Consider the following 25,479-nt stretch of genomic DNA (forward strand, 5'->3'; position numbering starts at 1 on the left):
ACCAGACTCCAAGGCAACATCTTCCACTTTTGAACAGTGCTTAAGGTCAGAAAGTTCTTTCTAGTGTTGAGGTAGAATATCTTTTCCTGTAACTTGAATTCATTGCTCCATGTCTTAGTCTCTCAGGCTGCAGAAAACAAGCTTGCTCCATTCTCAATAGGACATCCCTTCAGATATTTAAACATGGCTATCATGCCTCCCTCTTAAGTTTCTCTTCTCAGGGCTTAAGCCACTCCACATAGGGCATGATGGGTTCCAGACCTCTCACCATTTTGGTCACCTTCCCTTGACCTGAATGTCCACATTAAGTTCAAGATCTTGGAAGCTGGGTTGGTGAGAAATGAAACAGCTCTCTACCTCTCCTCCTCATTTTTGGTACCAATACAAAAAAAGGGAGCTACCAATAGTAGCTACCAATAGTAAATACCAATAGTACTAATAGTACCAATAGTACCAGTAGTAGCTACTTTTGCCAGAGAGAGAGGGGGGGATTACAAAACAGACATCTTAGGACAAACTATCACAAAACACTTTGCCTGGTCCTGCTATCAGAAAGTGCTTGGAATTCTGTTATTTGTCTAATTGTAAATCCATTTGTAAGCTTTCCATCTTTAATCGGTAGATTGTTCTTCCATGCAACATAAGGCGATTAGTTGGCTTCTGTCCATTTTAATTAGGGGGCCTGGGGCTTTACAGCAACCTTCTTTAACCTTTTATTTTCTTTTAATGATGTTCTGGTTCCAGTATGGTTTCTATAAGGGAGAAAAAAATGGAAATATTGTGAGATCCTTCCTTCTGAAGAATAAATATAGGTTTTTGTTTGTTGAATTCTAAGTTATTTTGCTTTGGTTTCTGGAAAAAGATTTCTGTGCAGAGTCTTTGGCCAGAATCCTGTTATTTTACAGTCAACCTTTGGTATCCAGGAACCCCCATGGATACCAAAATGTGTGGATGCTCAAGTCCTATTAAATATAATGGCATAGTGAAATGAAATGGTGTCCCTTATCTAAAATGGCAAAATCAAGGCTTGCTTTTTGGACTATATACTTTTTTTGAATATTTTCAAGCCATGGATGATTTCAAGCCATGGATAAAGAATCTGTGGATATAGAGGGCTGGCTGTATTTTATTTATTGCACTTACATCCCAACTTTCCTCCCCAAATGGGATCAATTTAGTGACATACATGTGTGTAAGTTCCCCTCCAGTAGCAGTTGGACATTTTTCTCTAATGCAGAGGTCTGTATTAAGGTTGAAGGCCAGAGAAGCAGAGTTGTTCCAGTGCCACTTGTTCATTTTGTTTGCAAATGTGCATTGCACCTGCAGTCGGGTATTTCACTGTTGTTTGTATATTCACTTGCACAACATTGTGATTCACTAATGCACAGTTGACATGTAGCTCTCAGTGGGAAATTACAGTACATTCTGTGTCTTTGACGGGGGGAACTTGACCTTTATTTCAGTGGAATCAACTGAGAGTTACAACAAATTTGATAGGTTAAATGGCAAGTGGACCTTTTGGTGAATGGGAGGGATTTGGTACACTGAGAGCTCAATCCCCATTCATTTTACAACTGTAGGAGGTGGGGAGAGGACACATTAACCTCGGAGAGCCACATCCTCCACTGTGCACCCCTATCACACCTGCTTCTATACCAAAAGATCATTTGCCTCCAACTGACCTCCAGGGGACATGGTGGCATGGTTTCTGTGGCCTTCCTAGGCCTTTCGAGGGCATTTTGAGAAAATGTTTGTTTGAAATTTCATTTTGACTCATATGAGCAGTCCTGGGCACACAGGACAACGTGGAATTGCCCTCCACACACAGAGATCATTTTGGAGCAAAGAATATTTTCGCCACCCTTTGATGGTCAAAGAAACAGTCCTGGGCTCCAAATCATACTTTGTCCACCACAGTTTAGTACATTTTTGGTTCTAAACCATCACCATCATCATTAAGCTATCCAAGGTGCTGTTCTCTATCCACAAAATCAGTTCAGTACTTTGGCTTCATTTGCTCTGCAGATTTCTTGCAGTTTGCTGCTGCTTTAATTGCCATGGCTCAATACTATAGAATTTTGCAGTTTGTAGTTTTGTGAGCTATTCTCTGTTAGAGAGTGCTGATGCCACAGCAAACTACAAATCCCAAGATTCCATAGGATAGAACCATGACAGTTAAAGTGGTGTCAAACTGCATTAATTCTGCAGTGCAGCAGCAGCGTCAGATAGAAAAAGTGGACTCAAACCCTGCATCTGATGCATCTGTGGAAGCAAACTTAGGTCTGTGAAAGCTAATACTACAACTTCTTTTGCACAGTTAATCTCAAAGGTGCTACAAGATCCTTCTGTATGCTGATATTCCAGTCTAGCACTGCAATGTCTCTAGGTTCTGCTTTATGTTCTTAAAGCCTTCCTTTTAAGCCGTGGTTCCCTAAGTTCTCCTCTTCTTGGGCTGCCTCCGTTTTAATTTTATTTTCTCTTCATTAAAGAGATTACACCCAGATTTGCACAGCTTTATCTCTTGGCTCATGGCTACTTTTCTAAACAACTCCTGAGCTTAATCCCTTCTTTTCTTTCTTCCCTTCTTTCCTTTTCCACTTGCTGCAGGACATCTTCACACCAGAGTGCAAATTTAAGGAGTCCGTCTTTGAAAACTACTATGTTATCTATTCCTCTACGCTGTACCGACAGCAGGAATCGGGGAGAGCCTGGTTTTTGGGACTCAATAAAGAAGGGCAGATTATGAAAGGGAACCGGGTGAAAAAGACCAAACCATCATCACATTTTGTACCAAAACCCATAGAAGGTAGGAGGAGCACTAGTTGTTATTTCTCCATGATAAGTGTGCATTGTTTTGGCATGGGGCAGGGAGGAGTTCTGGCATGTTGTGGATTTTGGGAAAGGCCAGACAAAGCCAGACTAATGGCCCCATGGTTTAGCCTTTGTGTGGAATGGCAGGTTTGTGAAACTGAACCAAGTTACCAAATGTAGGCATGTTAATATCTAGCTTCTTTTTTTTGTCATAGCAAGTGAAGGCAGATAATTTCTGCCTTTTTCTCCTTGCTGTGAGGAAGACAAATGCTTCTGTACAATTCCCACGCAGTCTTCATACATCCAAAGTGTTTCTGGAAATTATTTGGTGCAGAAATACATGTGAGGTTTTTTGTTTTCTCATGGTTTTTTTTTTTTTTTGGCATAGGGTTTGTGAAATTTTGCACAAAAAGTATCTGTTTCCAGACATTTCAGTATTTTTTGTGCAAGACTGTTTTCTATACAAAAACAGCATCGTTTCACAACCACAAATCTTGCACAATAAAAAGCTTATACAAAAAAACCTTGCACAACAAAAATCTTGCATAACAAAATGATGTGGCTATTGTTCATGCAAGATCTCTGGGGTTTTGTGCAAAGATATTGTTGTGTAAGATTTTTATTGTCTAAGATAGCTGTTTTTGGTTTTAAAAACAGAAACTTGGGGAAAGGTTTTTGTTTTTGCATAAAACCAAAAAATTCTCAAAAAACAAACAAACAAACAAAAAACCCCAAAGTATTTCTGCACAGAATAATTTGCTGAAAAAATTCAGAAGGTGAGCATTCTGGGTGAAAAATGCACAGATTTCTCACCGCTGTATTTTTTTTCTTCACTGTTTTTCCTGCATTTTGGCAAATCTGTTTTTCAGCCAGAAAACAAACAAAGAAACATGCATCTCATGTGCACCTCAGACATCCTGTTAGTGAAACATGCCCACTTGGACATATCCCTTTTCGGATGGGATACGGAGATGTATTCTGCAGCTTTTTTCATGCCATTCAGAAACTCCTGCAGCAGCTCTCAGACCATGTCTGTGGTGCTGCTTACTGATGGGGAAAAAGGGAGGAGAAGGTAATTCAGATGACAAAGTGCAGCTGGTCTGGGCTCTGAGGTGAAGGTAAAGGGAAGGTGCACATCTCAGAATACATCCTCATTTCTTTCCCCCTCTGAGCCAAGACCAGTGGTTTCTTCATCTGAATTGTTTCCCCCCCCCTTCCGTCCCCAACAGCAGCAATGATCTCTTCTGGGATTTGTTGTCAAAAATGCCAAGGTCCCAAGACGGCACCCACAATCAATATTTAATAAAGGAATTTTATTAGCTCAATTGAAGCTGCTGGTGGGGCTTGGCCAACTAAAAGCAAGGATCAATACTGTGCATACTGGTTTCAAGAAACAGAACTCCAGAATGCAAGGTCCAAATGTAGTTTTATTTGTAAAAGGTAATCACCACTCACACAAACGCACATTCACACACATACAAGAACTAACGATATAGAACTGAAGAGGGCAATACTGTACTATTCCAGAAGCAGAGGTTCCAGTTTGGGGGGAGGGTTGTGAGATGAAGGTGGATCAGCAGCTGAGGAGTCAAGCAAGATACTAACAGAATGTCTGTTTGACTAAGAACAAGATCCAATAGAGGGGATCATGGCCAGCAAATTTATAGGGCACAACATATCCTGGGGAAGATTTGGGGATTAAAAGGAAATTCCCAGAATGAGAATGGAATTTGTAAATGGCCAGACAATCATTGCAAATGTCTTTGGACAATAGACTATCAGAGGGTACTTGGGTTTCTGTTCACTTGTGAACACAAGGTCTCTCACCCACCATCACTCCTATCACTGAAGGGATTATGAAAATTCCAATCTTGATGGCTCTATCCTGTCCATGTGCTCTTGAGCATTCCCCATGCTGAGCCAATCAGATCTTCTTCTATGGTAACAGATGTCCTTATATGCCATGGCTAGTTTTCTGCATTGGGGGTGCCTTCTTGGCTACATGCCTTAAACATCCCTGTTGATATCAACTTTATATTGAAAAAGAGGAGGGGTGCAAGTGGGCTAAATCATGGGTAACAGGTTTGATAGCTACCAGTGAGGACACAGAATGGTGTGGGGAAAGTATTACACTCCAGCTCTTGACATACAGTCTTGACTGTCATGTGCATTCACACCCATATAAGCATCCCACGTGCACCTGTGGGCAGAACAGCATCACATGCACAACTCCATTTCCACAACCTTGAATTCATTGCATCATTCTACAACTGTCAGAAATGCTCGGTCGCTTTCACACAAGATCTGACACATGTAAGACATCCCACAGGATTCCAACCTAATCTGTAGAAGTAATGATCCATTGCAACATGCACAGGTTTCAAGTGAGGGCAAGGGTGTAAATCCTCTATTAAAATAGGCTTTGACAATACAAGATACTTTGCCAAGATGTCACAGATGATCCTGGGAGTTTTCTTCCAGGTTGTTCCTCCTCTGTGGTGTTGCAAGAGATCTCAGACCCTACTTGCTGCACCTCTCCTTGAAACACTTGTGGTATTGACCCACAGACTGTGTGAGGAGAAGATACATTTATATTGATCATGGAAACATTGACTTCTCAGCTTGTTTGTTTTAACAAATTGCTGAAATTAAAATTCATGCAGTAACAATGGGCTTAAGCAATACAAATTACGTCCCTATAACAAAGGATTCAGTATTGATCCTCAGAGTTGATTCAAAACGCAGTCAAGGATGAAGGCTCTTACTACATTTTGATCACGTCTTCATCAAGGCGTGTTTGTATGACATGCATATTTCCCACTAGTAATTAAGCAGAGTTATTTTTGGGTAAAAGGGGAGTAATCCCATTTATGGAAACAGACCTGAAAATGCAAAGTGTCCTTCCTTGATTGTTGCAAGACTCAAAAATGCAGGACTTTAAATTGTCAGGTACACTTCCACACAGTGCTTTGCTTATAAAACTAGAAGCAACTGGGGTCATGCAACAAGATGGCTATATAACACCTCCAGTATCAGAAAACCCTATAGGATCTTGGCTACTCCCAAGGGTAAAGTTGCCCTCCTGCAACAGTTGTGACCTTCCTTGGAGGCTGCTGTGGGAACAGAATGCTGGGCTAGAGAAACCTTTGGCCTGACACATTGTGATTCTTCTTATGTCCTTAGGAGGTCAGGCTGGGAGATCTGCAGTTTCCAGAACCTCCCTTTTGTCTCTTTTCAAAGGATTGTTTTTGCCATAATGGCTGGAGATGCCCATGTGGGATGCTGAATTCATTTAGGGTTTTACCCTGAACTGTAAAGGAACTATCCAAGGTGTTGAATACAAAATGTTGTTCATGACCTATAAAGCCCTCTATGGCTTTGGTACGGACAATCTGAAGAACCATATCTTCCCATACAAACCTGCAAGAATACTAAGATCTCCATTGGAAGGCTTTCGGTTGATCTTATCACCATCCTAGACTCACTTGGTGAGGACACGAGAAACAAGACCTTCTCAGTGGTTGCCCCCAAACTCTGGAACTCCTTTCCACAGGAGACTAGGTTGGCCTCATCCCTGCTTACCTTTCATTGGCAATCACAGCCTGCTTTTCTTTAAGTAGGCTTTTAATCTATAATCTTTGTCAGGGAGGCTTTTATACAGTGTGTGTGTATAATTACGGCCCGGTACATACCGGTCCTTTAAGACACCCTCGTCACATGCTAGGGTTGCCTTGGGGCTGCGCTTCCACACGCCCTTCAACCCTAGCACATGACGAGGGCATCAAAATGTCAGTGCCCTGTACACATGGGTGCCGCCATTGTTACGCAAGTGCTGCGCAGCATCCGCATGGCACCTCATGGCACTTGTGTAACAAGTGCGCCAGTGGTGCACTGTGGCACACTCATTACACCACCACCGTGGGATATTCTGCCGGTGGGAAGCCTCACCATTTGGTGGCTGAGGCTTCCTTCTGGCAGAAAAACAGGTGCTGGCAGGCCGCCCTTTTGGGGCAGTCTGTACCCTGCCTGAGTTTTCAACTTTTGTTTGTTTAATGCAATTTTATATTGTTTTTTGCAAGCTGATTTTAATTGTTTTTAACTGTAAGGTTTTAAACTGAATTTTATCTGTGAGTCACCTTGGGAGAAAGTCAGCATATAAATGAAATAAATATATAAACCAACCAACCAACCAACCCTGTTGTGGGGATAGCATGCTGAAAATCGTAAGCTTTGTAACCACATCCAACTGATGGAAGAGCACTCTCTCAAATCCCAGCCACCTGTGGTCTCTGGTCATATGGTAATAGCTTCCTGGGACTTCCCACTACAGAGCACGCTCAAGGTTCCTCCCCCCCGACAGTTCTAGAATCGTAGAGTTCGAAGGGACCCTTAAAGGCCATTCCAATCCATCCCCCTTCTGCCATGCAGGAAGACACAATCAAAGCACTCCCTGTGACAGATGGCCATCTGGCCTCTCTTTACAAACCTCAAAAGACGGAGACTCCACCTTTTGTCCTTCTACTGGCAGAATGCCATCTCTCTTTCTCTGCCTCTCCCCAATGCAGTTCTCCTCTTCACACATGCACATCCAGCAACATCTGTGATAAACAGGTTTTGGGCACTGTCTCTGTCCAGGAAACAGTCAGGGGGCCTCTCTTGAATCCCCTCAAACAGATGGTGGAGAGAAAGAAGGGAGGGAGGAGTGACAAGTTTCTAAGCTGGCTGCAAGCTGGCTGTCATAAAGCCCCTGTTCTGCTGCATCCTCAAGGTCGTTGCTGCACTGAAGCAGCCCTGCTTCCTGCTTTGGAAGTCATGGAGTTAGACATTGTCATAGGCAACTTTCCATTTTGGCCACAAATCCCAGTTTGGAGCATCCATCCCCTTGGATGAGTTGGATTCAGGAAAACAGTGGTATTGGTGGATACTGTCAGAACCCTGCCTTTCAGCCTGTCACTGCCTGTCTCTGGCACACCATTCCAATATGCTTTGCATCACATAACATGGCCTTCTTGGGCAAGGGCTTTGCAATCTTTCTCATATCCTCTCTTTAAAAAGCAACAATGTGATAGAGTTTGCTAAAGGTCAGAGAGTTACGATATTGGGTTTTTGAGCATAAGACCACTTTCAAAGTGTCCCAGCAGTTTGTAGTCTGTTGGACTATGCACCCGGTACCAGTGGCAGCTGGTGGCTTCCATGTTAGAAAGGCAGTAAATCTGTTCTGGATTTTTTTTTTGAGAACATTAAAGGAGCTATCTAAGGTGCTGGACCTATTTGGTGGGAATAGGGTTAGATCATATAATCATATTGTTGGGAGAGACCTTAAGGGCCATCCAATCCAACACCCTTCTACCATGCAGGAAGACACCATCAAAACCTCCCTGCCACAGATGGCCATCCAGCCTCTGTTTGAAAACCTCCAAAGAATGAGACACCACTCTATTGCATCTGAGGCAGCATCTTCCACTATCAAACAGCTCTTACCATATGGAAGTCCTTCCCAATATTGAGGTGGAATCCTTTTTCCTGTAGTTTGCATCCATTGCTCTGGGTCCTAGTCTCTGGAGCAGCAGAAAACAATCTTACTTCATTCCCAATATGACATCCTTTCCAGTACTTAAACATAGCTATCATGTCCCTTCTTAACCTCCTCTTCCCCAGACTAAACATACCCATCTCCCTGAGACACTCTTCAAAGGGCATGGTTTCCAGCCTTTCATCATTTTGGTTGCCCTCCTCTGGACATGCTCCAGCTTGTCAATATCCCACTTAAATTGTGGTGCTCAGGACTGGACACAGTATTCCAAGTGAGTTCCAACCAAAGCAGAATAGACTGGGACCATTACTTCCCTTGATTTAGATAATGCCTTTAAAATCTGAACTAAACTTCAGAATGGATTCGACACTGAGAAGGTATATAAATTTCCATCTGTTTCATCTCTGTATGCAGACACAAATAATGTACAGTATGTGGTTCTTTCTCTGCTGCAGAAGAGAACAGAGATACTTGAACAATTTATGCTGGTGTACCTGCCCATTAGCCCTTGTGTGATGGTAGGAAATAATACACAGTGGCTGTTTTATCAGTTCCATTGAATCAAGTGGTACATTAAAAAGTCACTGGTAGATAATTGCACACTACCCAAGAATGCACAACTGCATGACTGGGATTCTGTGGGTTAACCCCACTCAAAGTAAACCCATTCAATCAGTAATTGAATGGTGAATCATTCATGGGGAAATCCATGTGATTCACACAACTCTTGTGGGCTAGGGAGGCTTGTCCAACACCCAAGCTCACCTTCTGCTGCCTGTTTCACCACATCCATGCAAAACACCCCTGTTGGTATTGTCTGTTAGCTGAGCTCAGCTCTCCAAGCTCCAAGTCCTGGGGTTGCAGCTATACAAAGAGTTAGTTAAACTCTAGTCAGGATAAAAAAATAAGATGGGGGTCCTTGTGAAATGGTTACATTTGCCAAGCTTTGTTTTGCAACTAGGAACTGTTGCATCCATTGCACAATGGCCCGAAAAGTACAACTGTATGTATGCATGTGAGCAAGGGAACTCATACAGATCTATGACACTAATAGGATTCCACCCAAACTTTCAAAGGATTGCTCCCCATGGTGACAGTTGGATCTGGTGACTATATCCCTTCTTGCTGCCTGACAGCATCCACCAGATCACAGAATAACTAACATTTTAGACATGTGTGACTTACCCAGCTCAGTCATGTAAACCCACTGGGTGATCTTGGGCACATCACATTCTCTCAGCCTCCGAGAATGTCAATGGAAAACCCCCTCTGAAGAAACTTGCCAAGAAAACCATAAGTTGGAAAGGACTTGAAGGCACACAACAACAATATCAAAAGACTTAAGGTCTGTGGTGATGGTCTTTCCCTTGATCTCTGAGGAGGTGCAGGAATAAGACTGATGATGTGCCCAGAAAAAATACGAGGAGGTACCTACACAGTATATGGCACTGATGAATAGTAATGCACAATCCAAGAATGGGCAGCTACATGTCCAAAAGTTCAGACTTGTGGAACTCCACTTAGGCAACTGTGAAATAAATTTGGTTATTATACAATGGCCAAAGATGTCCAATCGCACCTGTCCACAAAACACCAACAGGATGCCAGTCAGTTAGTTGGATGCAATGCTGTGACACTAATATGTCCAGACTAAGTTGGCAATTCAGCATGCATGAGTTGCTCCTTCTTTGGAATATTGTCCCAGTTAATATTAACCACTGCCACCATTTTTCAAACCCGAAGTAGGCTTCCATCCCATTTTGAGATTTTTCTTTCTGCCATTCTTAGTGCTTTATGCATCCCAAAGTGGGTCTCAAGACCAGTTGGGCAGGCCTGCTTTAAAGAATGCCCAGCATACCGTGTTGTTGTGTGCCTTCAAGTTGTGTCTGACTTATGATGACCCTATCATGAGGTTTTCTGGGGCTGAGAATGTGTGACTCACCCAAGGTCACCCACTGGGTTCTCATGGCTGAGCAGAGAATTGAACCCTGATCTCCAGAGTTATAGTGTAACACTCAAACCACTACACCATGCTGATTCTCTCAAGCATGCCTTTTGCTGTAAATTTCTTTTACTAGGATTCACCCACAGCAAATGCTCCAGAATCTTCTCAAGAAAAGAGGGATGTTCAGTTAAATTCCAGTGGCACAGAAAGCTCATAAACAGGAACTGTCTTCCCTGAATGCTTAATATGCCTTTCAGAGACTCAGCACACAGTGGAGCCTGGTATTATAAAATGCTCTGTAGCCCCATAAACTGGCTCAGGATGCCACTGAGAACCCTGCTAGCTGCCATGTACTGGCATATCTCTCTTCTTTAAAGAGCCATCTTCTCTCCAGAGGGCCAGAGAGAAAAGGGGGCAAGGTTTGCCTGAAGGACTCAGAACTGGGTGAAGCCTCTTTGCCCTGGTGGGCATCTCAGTTGCTTTGGAGCTGTGGGATGTTTATCACATCATGAGCCATAGCTTGGAAAAGTTACTTTTTGGAATGACAGCTCTGCAAAGAGAGAAAGATGATAGAAAGGGTATTCCAGAGAAATTAGTGCAGGATGCATGCAGGAGGGTTTCATGCCAAAAACCAGGGGTAGGGGAAACCACTTGTAGCCCCAAGTCTGTATTTCCTCCAACCCTGGAACACACTTTCTCTGACTCTCAAAATGGGCAATTGGCCTCACCTAGAAGCCTCTGAGAGTAGAGAATTATCTGTAAAATAGTTTGCAGCCCTTCCTGCTGCACTGTTGATATTTAGTTAGTTTTCAGAACCACGAATGGATTTTCATCCACATTCATTTTATTCCTTTTTTAAGAGGAGCATTTTGGCAGTCCATGTGGCCCCTGGAAGGTCTTTAACACACAATATTGGGAACCAGACATAATGGTTGCCCACGTCTCTCCTGTCTCTGCAATTTTAGCAAAGCCAATAGGAGTATAGTGTCCAGATCAAGGGAAGTCATAGTCCCACTCTATTCTGCTTTGGTAATTCAGGCTTCATCTGGAATAATCCTGTGTCCAGTTCTGGGCACCATAATTCAAAAAGGATGTTGAGAATCTGGTGTGTCCAGAGGAGGGTGACCAAAGTGGTGAAGGGTCTGGAAACCTCCAAGTCCTACGGTGAGTGGTTTACGGAGCTAGATGTATGTTTAACCTGGAGAAGAGAAAGTCAAGAGGAGACATGATAGCCATGTTTAAATATTTGATGGGCTGTCAGACTGAAGGGTGGAAGAAGCTTGTTGGTGACATGGTAACCATGTTTGAAAAAATTTCATATTGAGGGTGGAGCAAGTTGCTCCAGAGGCCAGGGCACAGAGCAACAGATTCAAACTTCAGGAAAAGATATTCCGCCCAAACATTAGGAAGAACTTCCTGCCCATAAGAGCTGCTCAACAGTGGAAGACACTGGATGCCTCGGAGGGTGATGAAGTTTCCTTCTTTGGAGGTTTCTAAAGAGAGGCTGGATGTACATCCATAACAGGGAAGGCTCTGATAGTGTCTTCCTGCAGGGCAGAATGGGGCTGGATAGGATGGCCCTTGAGGTCCCTTTCAACTCTATGATTCTGTTATTCTATTCGGAGTGACAGGTCTGCTCCTGTTATGGCTGGTTTGTCAGACACCTTGGTACCCAGAGAGAGAAAGCTTTTGGAAATTGTCTACAGAACTTTTCTTTGATAAAATAAAAATCCCAGTGTGGTCTACAATAAAAACAACAATACATAACAAAGCTGATTGCTAGAAAGAATAAGGCATTATGGGCACAATAAAATCAGTAGAATACAGTTATTGGCGTATAGAGCTGGAAGGGATTTCTAAAGGCCATCTAGTTCAACTTCCTGCCATGCAGGCATATACAACTAAAGCATCCTAAGAGATGTCCATCCAATCTTTCTTTAAAGACCTCCTAAGAAAGATAGTCCATCATCCTCCAAGGAAGCATATTGCACTGCCAAAGTGCTTTTACCGTCAAGACCTTCTTTCTAATGTTTAGGTGGAATGTTATAATGCCATAGAATCATGGATTTGGAAGGGACCACAAGGGTCAGGCTAGAGAACCAACTGTAATCTACTGAACTCTATTGCACCAGAGGCCTCTAACTGGGAATTCTGTGATCACAGAATCAAAGAATCATAGAGATCAAAGGTCCCATCAAAGACCACATCCTAACATGTGGAGTTGTGCCTTACATTCAAGAACACATAACTTAAAGCATTCCTGAAAAATACCAATCCATCCTCTGTTTAAAGACCTCCAACAATGGAGAATCCATCACCCTTCAAGGCAGTGTCTTCCACTGTAGAATAGCTCTTACAGCCAAGAAGTTCTTCCTAATGTTTTGGTGGAACTTTTTCTTTCTTTGTCCTTTGAATCTATTGGTTCATGTCCAACCCTCTGTAGCTACAGGAGGGGAAAGCTTGAATATTTCATTAAAAAGGAAAGCAACAGTCATTTCATTGTTTTAATGAAAGTGTTCATTGGTTCATTCTTTTTAGAAACAATTCATTATTTCATTCAAGAGAGAGCAGATGTGCATACTTGCCTTCTTAGAAAAAGGTTTCAGCTTTGTTCAACAGCAGAATATGCTGCCCCAGAGGGTGGTGGTCTCCTTCTTTGGAGGTTTTTAAACAGAGGCCGGATGGCCATCTGTCACAGGATGGGTTTTGATGGTGTCTCCCTGCATGGCAGAATGGGGTTAGACTAGATGGTTCTTGGGGGTACCTTCCAACTCTAGCATTCTATGAACCTATGAGTTAGAGTTGAAAACTGTTGGGCCCAAGGTTTGGGGGCTCCAACCTCATCTGAGGCTTCTACTTCAGTTCTGAAATTAGTGCCTCTTTTCTAAGTCTACTCAGTTTGGCTTCTGTGAAATGCGTGCCTTGTGGCTCCAATCTACGGCAGCCATTTTGTGATAGCTGCCTCTCTCCCTTTCCACCCAAGGTTATGAGCTGACATGTGGCTTGTGTAAATCCCAGCAAGCAGAGGGGTACATGGATTATGCTACACGAGCACTCTGTGGAATAGCAATGCTATGCAACCAAATGAAGAACCATATGCACACTGAAATGGGGGAGGCCAAATTCAGCAAGGGCAGAGGGAAATACATTGGCCATGAATACTCATCCACATGCCCATTGGACCCACGTAGACAACTCAGCTTCCATGAAAAGAACGTTTAATCACTTTCAAAGGGGAATGCACACGTGTGAAAGATTCCAGCAGATTCTGCCCCAAAGGGTACATGCCATGGATCCATTGAGCTATGTTCTAGTATATGATGAGCTTGGATTAGGACTGGAGAACCTCTCCATGCCTGGATTGGGGGATTTGGGTTTGCATTGTGATTGAAGAGCTCAAGTCCTGATATGTGAAATTGTGCCTTAAATGTGCTACTCATTCCTTATGTTGAATGGTAAGACCATGTAACCTAGCATGTAACCAGACATATAATCCTATGTGTGGCGCTACTTGAACAACACCATAGTATGCACTAATGACTTGCCTGTACATCCCTGAAACATAGTGTGCCATGTGCATTTGTGAACAATTCACAACCAGGGCCAATGGCACCACATGTACAACTCTCCTTCTGGAACCTAGAACTGGATGTGGATATTCTGTGTCAGACAAAGATGTCCACTTGCTCCTGTTGGAGAGCGTAGGGTGCATCTACAGTGTAACAATAATGCAGTTTGATAATACTTTAAATGTTGTAGCTCCATCCTATGGAATCCTGGAATTTGTAGTTTTACAAGGTTTGTAGTCTTCGCTGCCAAAGAGCCCTGGTGGCTCACAAATCCCAAGATTCTTTAGGATGGTGCCATGGTGGTTAAAGTGGAGTCAAACTGCATTATTGCTGCAGTGTAGATGCACCCTTAGACATACACAAAACAACAACAGAGTTCTAGACTCCCTCCCATTTGAGAAGAACAGACTCCTGCCTTATTGCATCCATCACAGAGCTGACCTTAAATCAACTCAGAAGGCCGTGGTCTGCTTTGGCTCAAAACTAGAAAGGATGAATTGCTTCTTAGCTGCAAACAGTCCAGATCAAAGGCCCTGGTGATCCGGATCATTTGAGGGTGTCTGGGTCTACCAGGTCCAAGCAGCCAGGCTGCTCTGTTGTTTCGCTCTGATAAGATGCCAAAGTCGGGCAGAAGATTGACCTTCCTGCCTTCTTAAGAGCTGACTGAATTAATGCCAAGAGGCAAGGGGACCATGAGCTGGGACTCCACTTTGTTCACCCTTCATCTAAGGCTCTCAGTTGAAACAAAACATGGGGAGAGGAGGAGGTTCAAGAATCTTATCTCTTAACGTCCAGAACCCCCTGCTTTGGCCACTGGGCCTTGGGAAGGCCTGGGCTTGAAAGGGGAGCATGGGGACTCTCTATAGTCAAAAAGAGGGAAAAAACAGCTTTCTGGAAAGGGAGGAAGAGAGAGACAAGAGGAGTGCATTCTGCAAAAAAGCCTGTTAGCCTCTGGTAGCAAAAATAGGCAAAAAGTCCCCCTTAAATACCTTAGAAATTTAACCCATAATAAAATGTGGCACAGGCTTTTTTCTTTTAGACAGAGCTGCCCCCTTCCCCTACCCCTTCCCCTTCCCTTTATTCTTACCCCCAAACCATTGTCTGTGACACCAGAACTGGCACTGACTTCCTTGTTTTCGTCCTCAACCCCCTCCCCCCCTGCCCCCGTTTCTAGAATACAATTCATTTCTCACCCGAATCTTCCCAATTTTTTTTCTTGTATTGGTGTTGGAATGTTTTAAAGATTTTACCTGTTTAATTTCTTTTTAGGGGTTATTCAATGATTTAATGACTGGGGGGTGGGTTGAGGGTTTAGGGGGTTTTAATTGTATTTTTATATTGTTGTTATTTTATATTCATAGTGCTGTAATCCACTTTGATTCCTTGAGAAAAAGCAGAATATAAATAAATACGGTTGTTGTTGTTGTTGTTTCTAAATGTATTTTCTTCGTCTTCTTAGGAGAATGCCTTTAGCCAGAATCTTGGTGGTGTCTTGCTTCTGTATCAGTTCCCTTCCACATATGGTTGTACTCTTTTGCCCATTGTACAATGGATATACAGGTTGAATCACCATTAACTGAAATGTTTGGGACCAGAAGGATGTCGGATTTCATTTGTTTATTGAAATATTTGCATTTACATAATGAGATATCTTGGAGATGGGATCCAAGTCTAAGCGTGGAATTTGTAAATGTTTTTTGCATGCCTCTTTTAAGATCTCGGGGTGTAATACGTGCTCCCTATTTTCCTCCTCTCTTTTCCTTTTTGCAGTGTGCATGTACAGAGAGCCTTCCCTGCATGAAATTGGAGAGAAACAAGGCCGCTCCAGGAAAAGTTCAGGAACGCCCACCATGAATGGAGGCAAAGTGGTCAACCAGGACTCCACATAGCGGAGAGGATCGCTGCCGCTGCCACCACCACCCCCCTGCCCCCTGCATCCGACTCCTGCCCACTCGCCCATCCCGCCCAGCAAGTCCTCACGGAGACGACAGCGACCAACTGAGCCAGGCAGGGGCTTCCAAGGAGCGGCTGCAAGTTCAGAACTCAACCTTTCCCTCGGTCTAGGATGGGAAGACCTTGCCTGTTGCGACGTTTTAGGATACAGAACACCCACCCACACACCCACACACCGAGCGAAGAGGGGGTGAAACAACAACAAAGTATATATTTTCAATCAGGACTCCATTAACATTATATATATATGTGTGTGTGTGTGTATATATATACTGTACATATATATATATATATACACAGCAAAACTGTTTGCTCTGTGATCAAGGGGGAGGGAGGAATTGATCATCTCTGCATAATAAATAATAATAATTTAAAAATATACGAATTATAATAAATTAATTATTATCTAACAGGAATAAATACATAATAAAGGTGTTATCTTTAAAAAAAAAATAAAAACAACAACACATTTGCTTTTGGAGAATCCAACTTGGTCTGTGATGTGGAAGCTGGTAAAGAAAAATAGGAGACTTTTGGAGATGTGGGGGAAAGTGTCATTTCATAACTCAGGGATGGCTGTGGACATGCCTCATGTCCGTAGAGAGGGGTCAAACCTAGTCTGAGTTTTAGGGCATGTCTACATGGACCAAATGACCTGGTTTGCCCTTGCCCTCTCATTGCTCTATCTAGACAATGCAGGACAAATGGCCCAGTTCAGTTTCAGACTGTCTTCAATAAGAAGGCAATCCCAAGCAGCTAGTTGCAACATGTCCCACTGTGCTACCCACTGGCATGAGGTCAGAACAAGGTGCCCAGCTATGGGATCAAGGCTGAGCACCAGCATTTTCCACCTCAAAGGGAGTGACTCATGGTAGAAGGCACATGTGAACTGCTGCACACCACTGGTCCAAGGTGCCCAGCTTGGGGGCAAGAATGCTCCTGAAGTATCATGGCCAGTGCAGACAAGACTTTATAAGTGCTGAACCTATTTGGGGGAGATATCTCCTTCAAAGTTCACATTAATACTCAAAACAAGTTCACTGGCTCCAAGCAACCAGATTTCATTCCTTTCTTTTCCTAATCACCATCATTTCCTCTTGATGATCTCTCTCTCTCTCTCAAAAAAGGAGTAATTCTGGGTAAATCCCTGGAAGGACTTTTTGCCTTCTTCAGGGGTTGCCCCATGTGGCCTTTCAGATGTGGCTAATTGAAGCTCCCAGCATCCTCTACCTAGCAAAGTCAATAGGGAGGAAGGATGGGAGTTGCACTTCCAGCAAAATCCAGAGGGCCACAGATCCCCTCCTCCTGGCTTAATATTCCCCCCAAATCAAAGTATTTATGGGAGCTTGTAGCACCTTTGAGACTAACTAAAAGAAAAAGCAGTCTCAAAGGTGCTACAAGATCCCTTTGCATACTGATTTTCCATATGAATACAGTTATGTCTTGGGATTCTTCCAAAATCTAAGCTGTGACATCCAAGATGACCATTTCCTGTTGGCCAGAGTCCTGTTGGCATCTAACCCATGAGTAAGTCCCTTGACTGAAGTAGTTGGGCTTTCTTCTTCTTCTTCTGATGGAATGCATCCCCATTCAGTTCAAGGTTGTAGAAGCAGTGCTGTGCATGGTCAGTGCACTTGGATTATGTACATATTTGTGCATTACACATGCAGGTGGCGGTGCACATTTCATTGTACAATTCTGCAATTCACAGACAAAGCATAATTGTACAATCACTGTGCATAACAATTTATTATCTCTCTTCTTGGTGTAGAATCTCGGGCAACTGTTAATATATGGGCAGTATTTGATTCTATGATCAAATCTTTTTTGATCTTTTCCCACAACTAAGGACAGTCAACATACATAGAACTGCATGTGTGAAGGAGTCTACATAGAGCAAGGCCCATAGGTTGAGTTTCTATTGCATTGTGGTACAAAGTGAATATCTGCAATACCTCCCAAGGGAGAGGAAACTCTGCCCACCAACCATTCCCCCTCCCTTATATCTATAGGAGATTATCACACACTGACGGAATAGGGATGGGATTGCTCCCCTGTCTTTATCCCATCATTAACCCACCATTTACTCTGATAGCACGAAAGGCTTTCAAATCTAGCACCAATCCTGCCATTAAAGCAGCATTGAATTACATGAACTTCCATTAATGCAAAATGCCACCCAATGTTGCTTTAATGACAGGTTAATGACAGGTTAATGATGGGATCTGTGTGATGTCATCTGAAAGTCTTTTGCATGATCACAGTCAATCATGCTTTTTGGATGGGTTAATGACAGGATCTGCCGTCAAATGCAAAATTAATGGAATTTAATATCACTAACTGTCACGGCTCCATCCTCTGTTATGGCACCAGAGCTCTCTGACAGAGAAGGCTAAACTACTCCCCAAACTACAAATTCCAGGATTCCGTAACATTGAGCCATGGTGGTTAAGGTGAACATGCTGCAGCTTAGAGAGCTGTGTATGTTCAGCCTAGAGAAGAGAAAGTTAAGAGGGGACATGAGAGCCCTTTTGAATATTAAAAGGGATGCGATATTGAAGATGGAGCAAGTTTGTTTTCTGCTGCTCCAGAGAATAGGACTTGAAACAATTGATGCAAATTACAGGAAAAGAGATTCCTCCTAAACATTAGGAAGAACATCCTGATGGTAAGAGCTGTTCAACAGTGGAAGATGCTGCTGCCTCAGAGGGTGGTGAAATCTTCTTCTTTGGAGGTTTTTAAGCAGGTCTTTGATTATGTGTTCCTGCATGGTTCCTGCATGGACAGGATGGCCCTTGGCCCTTCCAGCTCTTTGATTTTGTGATTCTACAACCAGAAAAAAAAAAAGTGGAGAAGAGAGCCCAGGGTAAGTAGCCATATGAGGTTGTGGCACCCTGGCAGCCACCCAAGGGTTCTAAAACCAAGAGATGGACTTTTTCTAAAGGCCAAATTTGCTCAAGTATCTGTATTTCCATCAGACAAGGTAAGTGTAGGATGTAGAGAAAGAGATCTTCTGCTCTTTCCAGGGCTTGAGGAAAGTTTAGAACACCTCTGCAGCCTCCAATATTTCACACTGATGTTCAGTAAACAGTGAGACAATTGACTGATTTCACAGCCCACAGCCCTGATGGGCAATGGAGCACTTTTGTTGGTGCCTTGATAAGCATCAGGGGCAGGGACAGGATGGAGGGTCAACCCAAAAGCAGTGGCAGTGGGTGGCTCTTTTGACAGTGTAGTGCTGAATACACTCTGGATTTTAGTCTGAACTTTAAAGGAGCCCCAAGATTCTTCTAATGATCGTCCAGGGTGATCCGCCCAGGCCCTGCTCAAATTAGGTTTAAGATGTACACTGAAGTGAATCAAAGCTCTAAATAGATTTATTGACTACAGATATATGGCAGGAAAGCAGTAACAGAAATAAAAGCAAAGAAAGTGTGCAAAGAAACCAAATACAGTTGGTTTTCCATATCAACAGATTTTTTTTTAATCCATGGATTCAAGCATCCGTAGATTGAAAATATTTTTTCAAAATCTCATTTTGCCATTTTATATAGTGGACACCATTTTACTAGGCCATTGTATATAATGGGACTTGAAATCCATGGATTTTGGTATCCACGGGGGGTCCTGGAACCAAACCCCAGCAGATACCAAGGGCCCAGTGTAGTGATGCAGTATCACATGTCAATGGCTGCCAGTCATGCACTTTGAATTTGCTCCAGTAAGCTTCAGCTGGCCTTTCAGGTGAGATGCTGACACTTCCTTTTTGAGACTGGAACAGAGAAATTTTTGTTGTTAACTGCCCTCAACTCGATCTCAATCCATGGTGACCTTATGGATGAGATATCTCCAAGACCCCCTGTCCTTCTCTGCTCTGCTTAGTTCCCCTATCCATGTCCTTCTTCATAGAGTCCGTCCATCTAGCATGTGGCCTTCCTCTCTTTCTACTTCCCCCAGTGAAAAAGCCCCAATAAGACTGGCTTTTGAGAGATTACAGTGATACTCCCAGGCTGAGAGGGGATGCCATCTTCCTTTTGTGTTTCTCCCTAGGTCTCACAGGATGAGTGAGAATCTTGGCTGGTATTCAGCATGGGACTAATGGCTTCCTAAGCAGACCTATATGTGTGGCAAATAGAATGTAGCAGCTTTGCAGTGTCCTTATTTGTCTAGGGGCTGCTGTGACATTACAACATACAGTTGACCCTCAGTATATACGGATTCTGCACCCATGGATTCAAGGATCCATGGCTTGAAAATATTCTAAAAAACAAACCTTGATTTGGCTATTTTATATAAGGGGCACCATTTTACATTACCATTGCCCTTAATAGGACTTGAGCATCTACAGATTTGGGTATCCATTTTTGGGGGGGGGCGGTCCTGGAACTAAACCCCAGTGAATACCAAGGGCGCATTGTATCCATGACACAATGGTGGAGTAACTGATGCATATTGCTCAATCCAAAATGGGCACCAATATGCATTGGGACACTCTCCAGTGTGCATCTGGATATTGGCTAGGAAGTGCGTGGAACACAACAAGAGTGCCTGATGCACATCATAAGTACTGAATACACATCAGAATTGCCCGATGTGCATCAGACGAGCCCAAAATGCATCAGAAATGGCCAGCGCACATCAAGTGTATCTGATGGGCAATGGAGCACTTTTGTTGGTGCCCTGATAAGCATCTTCACAATTCACCAGCTGGGTTTTGTTGCATCTCTGCAATGTAACAGGAATCTAAAGTTACACAGCAGACACTGTGATGTTGACTCTCATTCCCTGTTTTCATAGAGCAGTACCCTCATCAGTTCTGAGGCTGGCATGGCCTCAAACCAGCTGCACATCTCTTTCTAATCATGCTATCTGTTCCACTGGATAACACCTCAGGGCTCCAAAAAGAACATGTAAAGCTCAAGCCTATGATCTGCATTTATGTAGACCTAAAAGGAAGCCAATTCATATAGGTGTGAAGACATTATATCTAAGGAAGTTATGCTTCACTTCTGGTAACTGTATTCTGTTAAACATTTAGCCTTCTCTGTCAAAAGAGTTCTAGTACCACAGTATTGAGCCATGGCAGATAAAGTGATGTCAAACTGTATTATTTCTACAATGCGGATGCATCATAAGTTTTCTGGGAAGTACTGAGTAATTTCAGCTATATTCTTCTTACTGCCAAAAAGCCCTATGAAGATCTCAGCTTTTGAAGCCTATTCAGAATTCATAGAAAACCGTATTTTTTACTCAATGTAGAAAATAGTTTTTTTTCCATGCAGGAAATAAAGCTGTGTAGAAATATTTGTTTTGCTGTTCAGAAAAAGTTGCTTGCTGCACAGAAATCTTTCTCCCAAAATGGGATTCAAGGTGGGCTGATAAGGTTGACAAGGAATGTCATTTCTCTCTCCCCCAGATCTTTGCTGTGTAAAAGCTAAGGCTTATAAAATAAAATAAAATCCAAGCAGTATGTTACAAAAATAAACTACAGATGAAAAATGCAGGAAATCCCTGGGTAGCAAACACAAGTGGAGAAAAGGAGGATTAGTATCTTAAGACTCTCTTAAGAATGGGTTAGACTGTATATATTGTTCCATTTTCCTCATTACATCGTGCCCACAATAATCGCTACGTGGCGTGCCGTTACTGAGCCACACCACAATCTTCTCTGCGGGAACTCAATGCTTCCCATTAAATACTGAGCAGGAGGAGAGAAGTGAAAGACACCAGTCTCACCTGGCTCTTCATCTGCATTCATGCCGTGTTAGCTTTGCCGTCTGCTGCCTTCTTGTGGCAGACATGATCCAGGGAGGAAGAGAGAGCCCAGACAATTTTTTTTATATAAGAAAAGGACACTCAGAAAGGTCAACAGAATGGAGATTTATTTCAGCCCTGTCTGGGATTGTCCTATGCTGGGCATCAAGTAGGCCTAACTTGAACAAATGGAGGGACCCACTTCTCTCCCAGCCTCCTAAATATTGTGGGAAGGACATGAGTTTCCTGTAGCTCCATTTGCTTCATTGGGCACCATCATCTCCTTTGTAAACTGACCTGCCTTTTGAGATATAATCACCAATGGGTGTCAGAATCAGAGTTCCTTAGATTCCCTGCCATGCTGGCTAGCTATGGGTTTGATGTGCCTTGTAATATTCTGCAATATGGGGTACTACCGATAATACGGGATGAAAACATTATTTATGATTCATGGGGTTATTAATGAGAAGATGAGTGGGAACAATCAAGGTCAGTTCTTGCTTTGTAAACAGATCGGATAACAGCCAGCTCAAAAGTTTGAATTACTATATGCTTTTATTATACTGCTTAACAGACATTGCCACCCGTTTTAACTGTCTTGGCTCCATCCTATGGGATCCTGGGATTTTCAGTTTAGTGAACAGCTCCTGAGGTTTTTTCAGAAGAAGGAACTCACAAAATTACCTGACAAGTCTGTGCTTTTATTTTACTGTGTAACCAACACTGAAGAGCCAGCGTGGCATAATGGTTTGAGTGTTATACTATGACTCTGGAGACCAGGGTTTCAATCCCAGCTCAGCTATGGAAACCCCCTGGGTGACCTTGGGCAAGTCACACTCTCTCAGCCCCAGAAGATAGCAAACCCCCTCTGAAGAAACTTGCCAAGAAAACACTATTGACAGTTCACCACTTTAGGGTTGCCATAAGTCAGAAACAACTTGAACAACAACAACCAAAACTACCTCCCTCTTAACCGTCTTGGTTCCATCCTATGAGATCTTAGGAGTTGAAGTTTAGTAAACAGCTTCTGGAGGAAATATTTCAAAGGGAGGGACAGGCAAAACCACCTCTGATGATTCCTTGCCCAATAAAACTTATGAAAATGTATAAGGGTGCCCCAAGTTGACAGGTGATTTGAAGGCACATATATACACATCCATAAACACAGAGAGAGCCAAAGACGCATTTGGTCAGTTGCACAACTTCAGTATCCAGCAGTATGCTGGTGTAGCACAAGCTTCATTCAGCTGCATGAGTGCAGATTCACACTAAGCCAGTGTGATGTAGGGTCCCAGCCAATGCTTCAGTTGTGCATTTGTTCAATCTATCAGTCATTCAAACGAACAGGCTGCCCCAAAGCCTCAGAAGACCCTGGCCATGCCACAGTGAGTTTCCCTGCCTTTGGGGAATGAAGAAAACATGAAGGACAGCAGGGTAGCTGATTCTGCATTGCACCAGCTGTCTTTCAGATTTTTCAGCCCGGCTGTCATCTCATCAAACTGAAATGGAACATGTCAGAAACTAGCCTTCTGAAACCTACCTCCATCAGCAATCTTGTCTCTCTGCCTCAGAGCTGGGTTTCTGTTAATGGTTCCACCCACCATCCACATTGTTGCCCAGCACACCGTCTGCTGTTCCTCTTCTCCTTGCTCACACCCTTCTGTTTCAATCTGTTGGTGAAGCCTCACACTCCTTCCCTTGACTACATCCATAAAATTGGATCCCTCTCCTCAATTTGCCTCAGCAGCCTCTTCAACCCACTCCCTATTTTTTGTCCTGCTGAATCTCCCCTCCCTTTCCACAGATCCACCTGAATTTCTGCACCTCACAAATGGATTAGCAGATCCTGGCATTATGTTCAAAAATGCCATCTCCTTTTCTCCAATCATCAAGAAAGTCCAGAATGGTCAAGGGATATTTCAGCCTGTCCAAAAACAAACCCAGAAATGTTAAAAATTTGTGCCTTCCAAAACCAGACAATGACAGTGAGAAAGCATGGAATCCTAGAGTTGGAGGATAACCCTCCAGGGTCATCCAGTTCAATCCTTTTCTGCCATGCAGGAAGAAAGAATCAAAGCCCATCCTGTGCCAAATGGCCATCCAGTCTCTGCTTAAAAACCTCCAAAGAAGGAGACTTCACCACTCTCTGAGGCACCATCTTCCACTGTTGAGTAGCTCTTATCATAACAAAGTTCTTCCTAAGGTTTAAGTGAAATCTCCTTTCTTGTAGTTTGAATCCATTGCTCTGCGTCCTAGACTCTGGAGCATCAGAAAACAAGCTGGCTCCGTCTTCAATATGTTGTTGTTATTGTTAGCTGCTTTCAAGTCAATCTCGACTCATGGCAACTCTGTGAATGAGATATTTCCAAGCTCCTCTATCCTCTACTTCTCTCCTCAGGTCCTGCAGGCTCAGGCCTGCAATCTCCCTGGTTGAGTCTATCCATCTGGCGTGTGGTCTTCCTCTCTTTCCACTTCACCTTCTCTACTTTTCTAATGAGTCTTCAATATGACAGTATCAATATCCTCAACATGATTCCCCTTCACATATTTGAACAGGGCTATTATACAGTATCACCTCTTAACTTTCTCTTCTCAAGGCTTAACATACCCAGCTCCCTAAGGCTTTCCTCATAGGGCTTTGTGGCTTCCCAACCTTTCATCATTTTTGCTGCTTTCCTCTGGACATGCTCCAGCTTGTCCACATCCTTCTGGAATTGTGGTGCCCCAAACTGGACACAATATTCCAGGTGAGGTTATAAAATCATATAATCCTAGAGTTTGAAGAGACCTCAAGGGCCCTCCTGTTTAATCCCTTCTGCCATGCAGGAAGACACAATCCAAGCCCTCCCTTTGGCAGATGGCCATCCAGCCCCTATTCAGAAACCTCCAAATAAACCTTATCAGTGACTTGGATGAAGGAATAGAGGACATGCTTTTCAAATTTGTAGACAACACTAAATTAGGAGGAAGACAGGATCAAAATTCAAAATGACTTTAATAGATTAGAAAGCTCAACAAACAAAATGAATTTCAATAGGGAGAAGTGTAAGCATAAAAAATTGAAATGCACTGATAAATCCATCCTCCCCAGGACTCATGTTTTTACTGGCCATTCCATGCCTAGTGGAGATTGGGGGGGGGGGTGTTGAAGAAGCATTTGGTTATATCCCATATCCAAATGCAGATGGATAACATTGCTTGCCAAGACCCTTGTGTATCTTGGCAGAAGATGTTGTCAGTCTGCCTCTGGATATGACACATAGCCAGACACTCCTCTGCTCCAACTACCGGTCTCCACTAGACACAGAATGGCCATGGGGTGGAGTGGGGGGTATTGCAGAAAATCCACATATCCTGAATATGGTGAGCACGGAGTTCCACCTGCAGAATTCCTATGCTATCCTGGACAATGTAAGGTCTGAACCTCAAACGTCTTGTGCTATGAAGCTGTCAAGAAAGAAATACTTCTCCAAAGAGAGGGGCATGCAAATCTCTCTTCTCCTCCAGTCCTGACGGGTTGGGGCACCTTCTCAGACTCATTTTCCAGCTGCCGAGCAAATGAAAAAGTGGGTCAAGAGCCATCATCCTGCAGACAGCATACAATTTTACACTCTCAGAGTGAGTAGACAATGTATTAGTGGATTGAAATATTGTGCAACTGAAGGATAATAACAAATGTGGAATACACAACTGCAGCTGTCATGTGTTGGCTAACTTCAGTTGAGAAACACAAGCTTCAGCAGAGTCAAGAGCTTTATTCAGAAAACTGAGTTGATCCCAGCAAAGCATTTTCAGTTATACAGCATATTAAAAGCAAATTTCAATTCAAACAGTTTTGCAGGCTTGCATCTCATTTATCTGCAAACCAAAACATTCTGCATTCCCACTCGTCCTTCTTCCCCTGTACCAGTTTT

The 25,479-nt window shown here is 43.1% G+C and overlaps 1 protein-coding gene across 3 annotated transcripts in view; it reads left to right on the forward strand.

Moving 5' to 3' along the window:
- FGF12 (fibroblast growth factor 12) overlaps window positions 1-16,188 on the forward strand; it is a 294,978-nt gene extending 278,790 nt beyond the window's left edge. For all 3 annotated transcript variants that reach the window (XM_042460904.1, XM_042460903.1, XM_042460902.1), the window contains 2 exons: window positions 2,608-2,806; window positions 15,629-16,188. In XM_042460904.1, the coding sequence (XP_042316838.1) occupies window positions 2,608-2,806; window positions 15,629-15,747 (318 nt within the window). In that variant the 3' untranslated portion in view covers window positions 15,748-16,188. The remainder of the gene's footprint in view (window positions 1-2,607; window positions 2,807-15,628) is intronic.
- The last annotated feature ends 9,291 nt before the right edge of the window (window positions 16,189-25,479 follow it).

The sequence above is a fragment of the Sceloporus undulatus genome, chromosome 3 (assembly GCF_019175285.1).
Source record: "Sceloporus undulatus isolate JIND9_A2432 ecotype Alabama chromosome 3, SceUnd_v1.1, whole genome shotgun sequence".
Classification (NCBI taxonomy): domain Eukaryota; kingdom Metazoa; phylum Chordata; class Lepidosauria; order Squamata; family Phrynosomatidae; genus Sceloporus; species Sceloporus undulatus.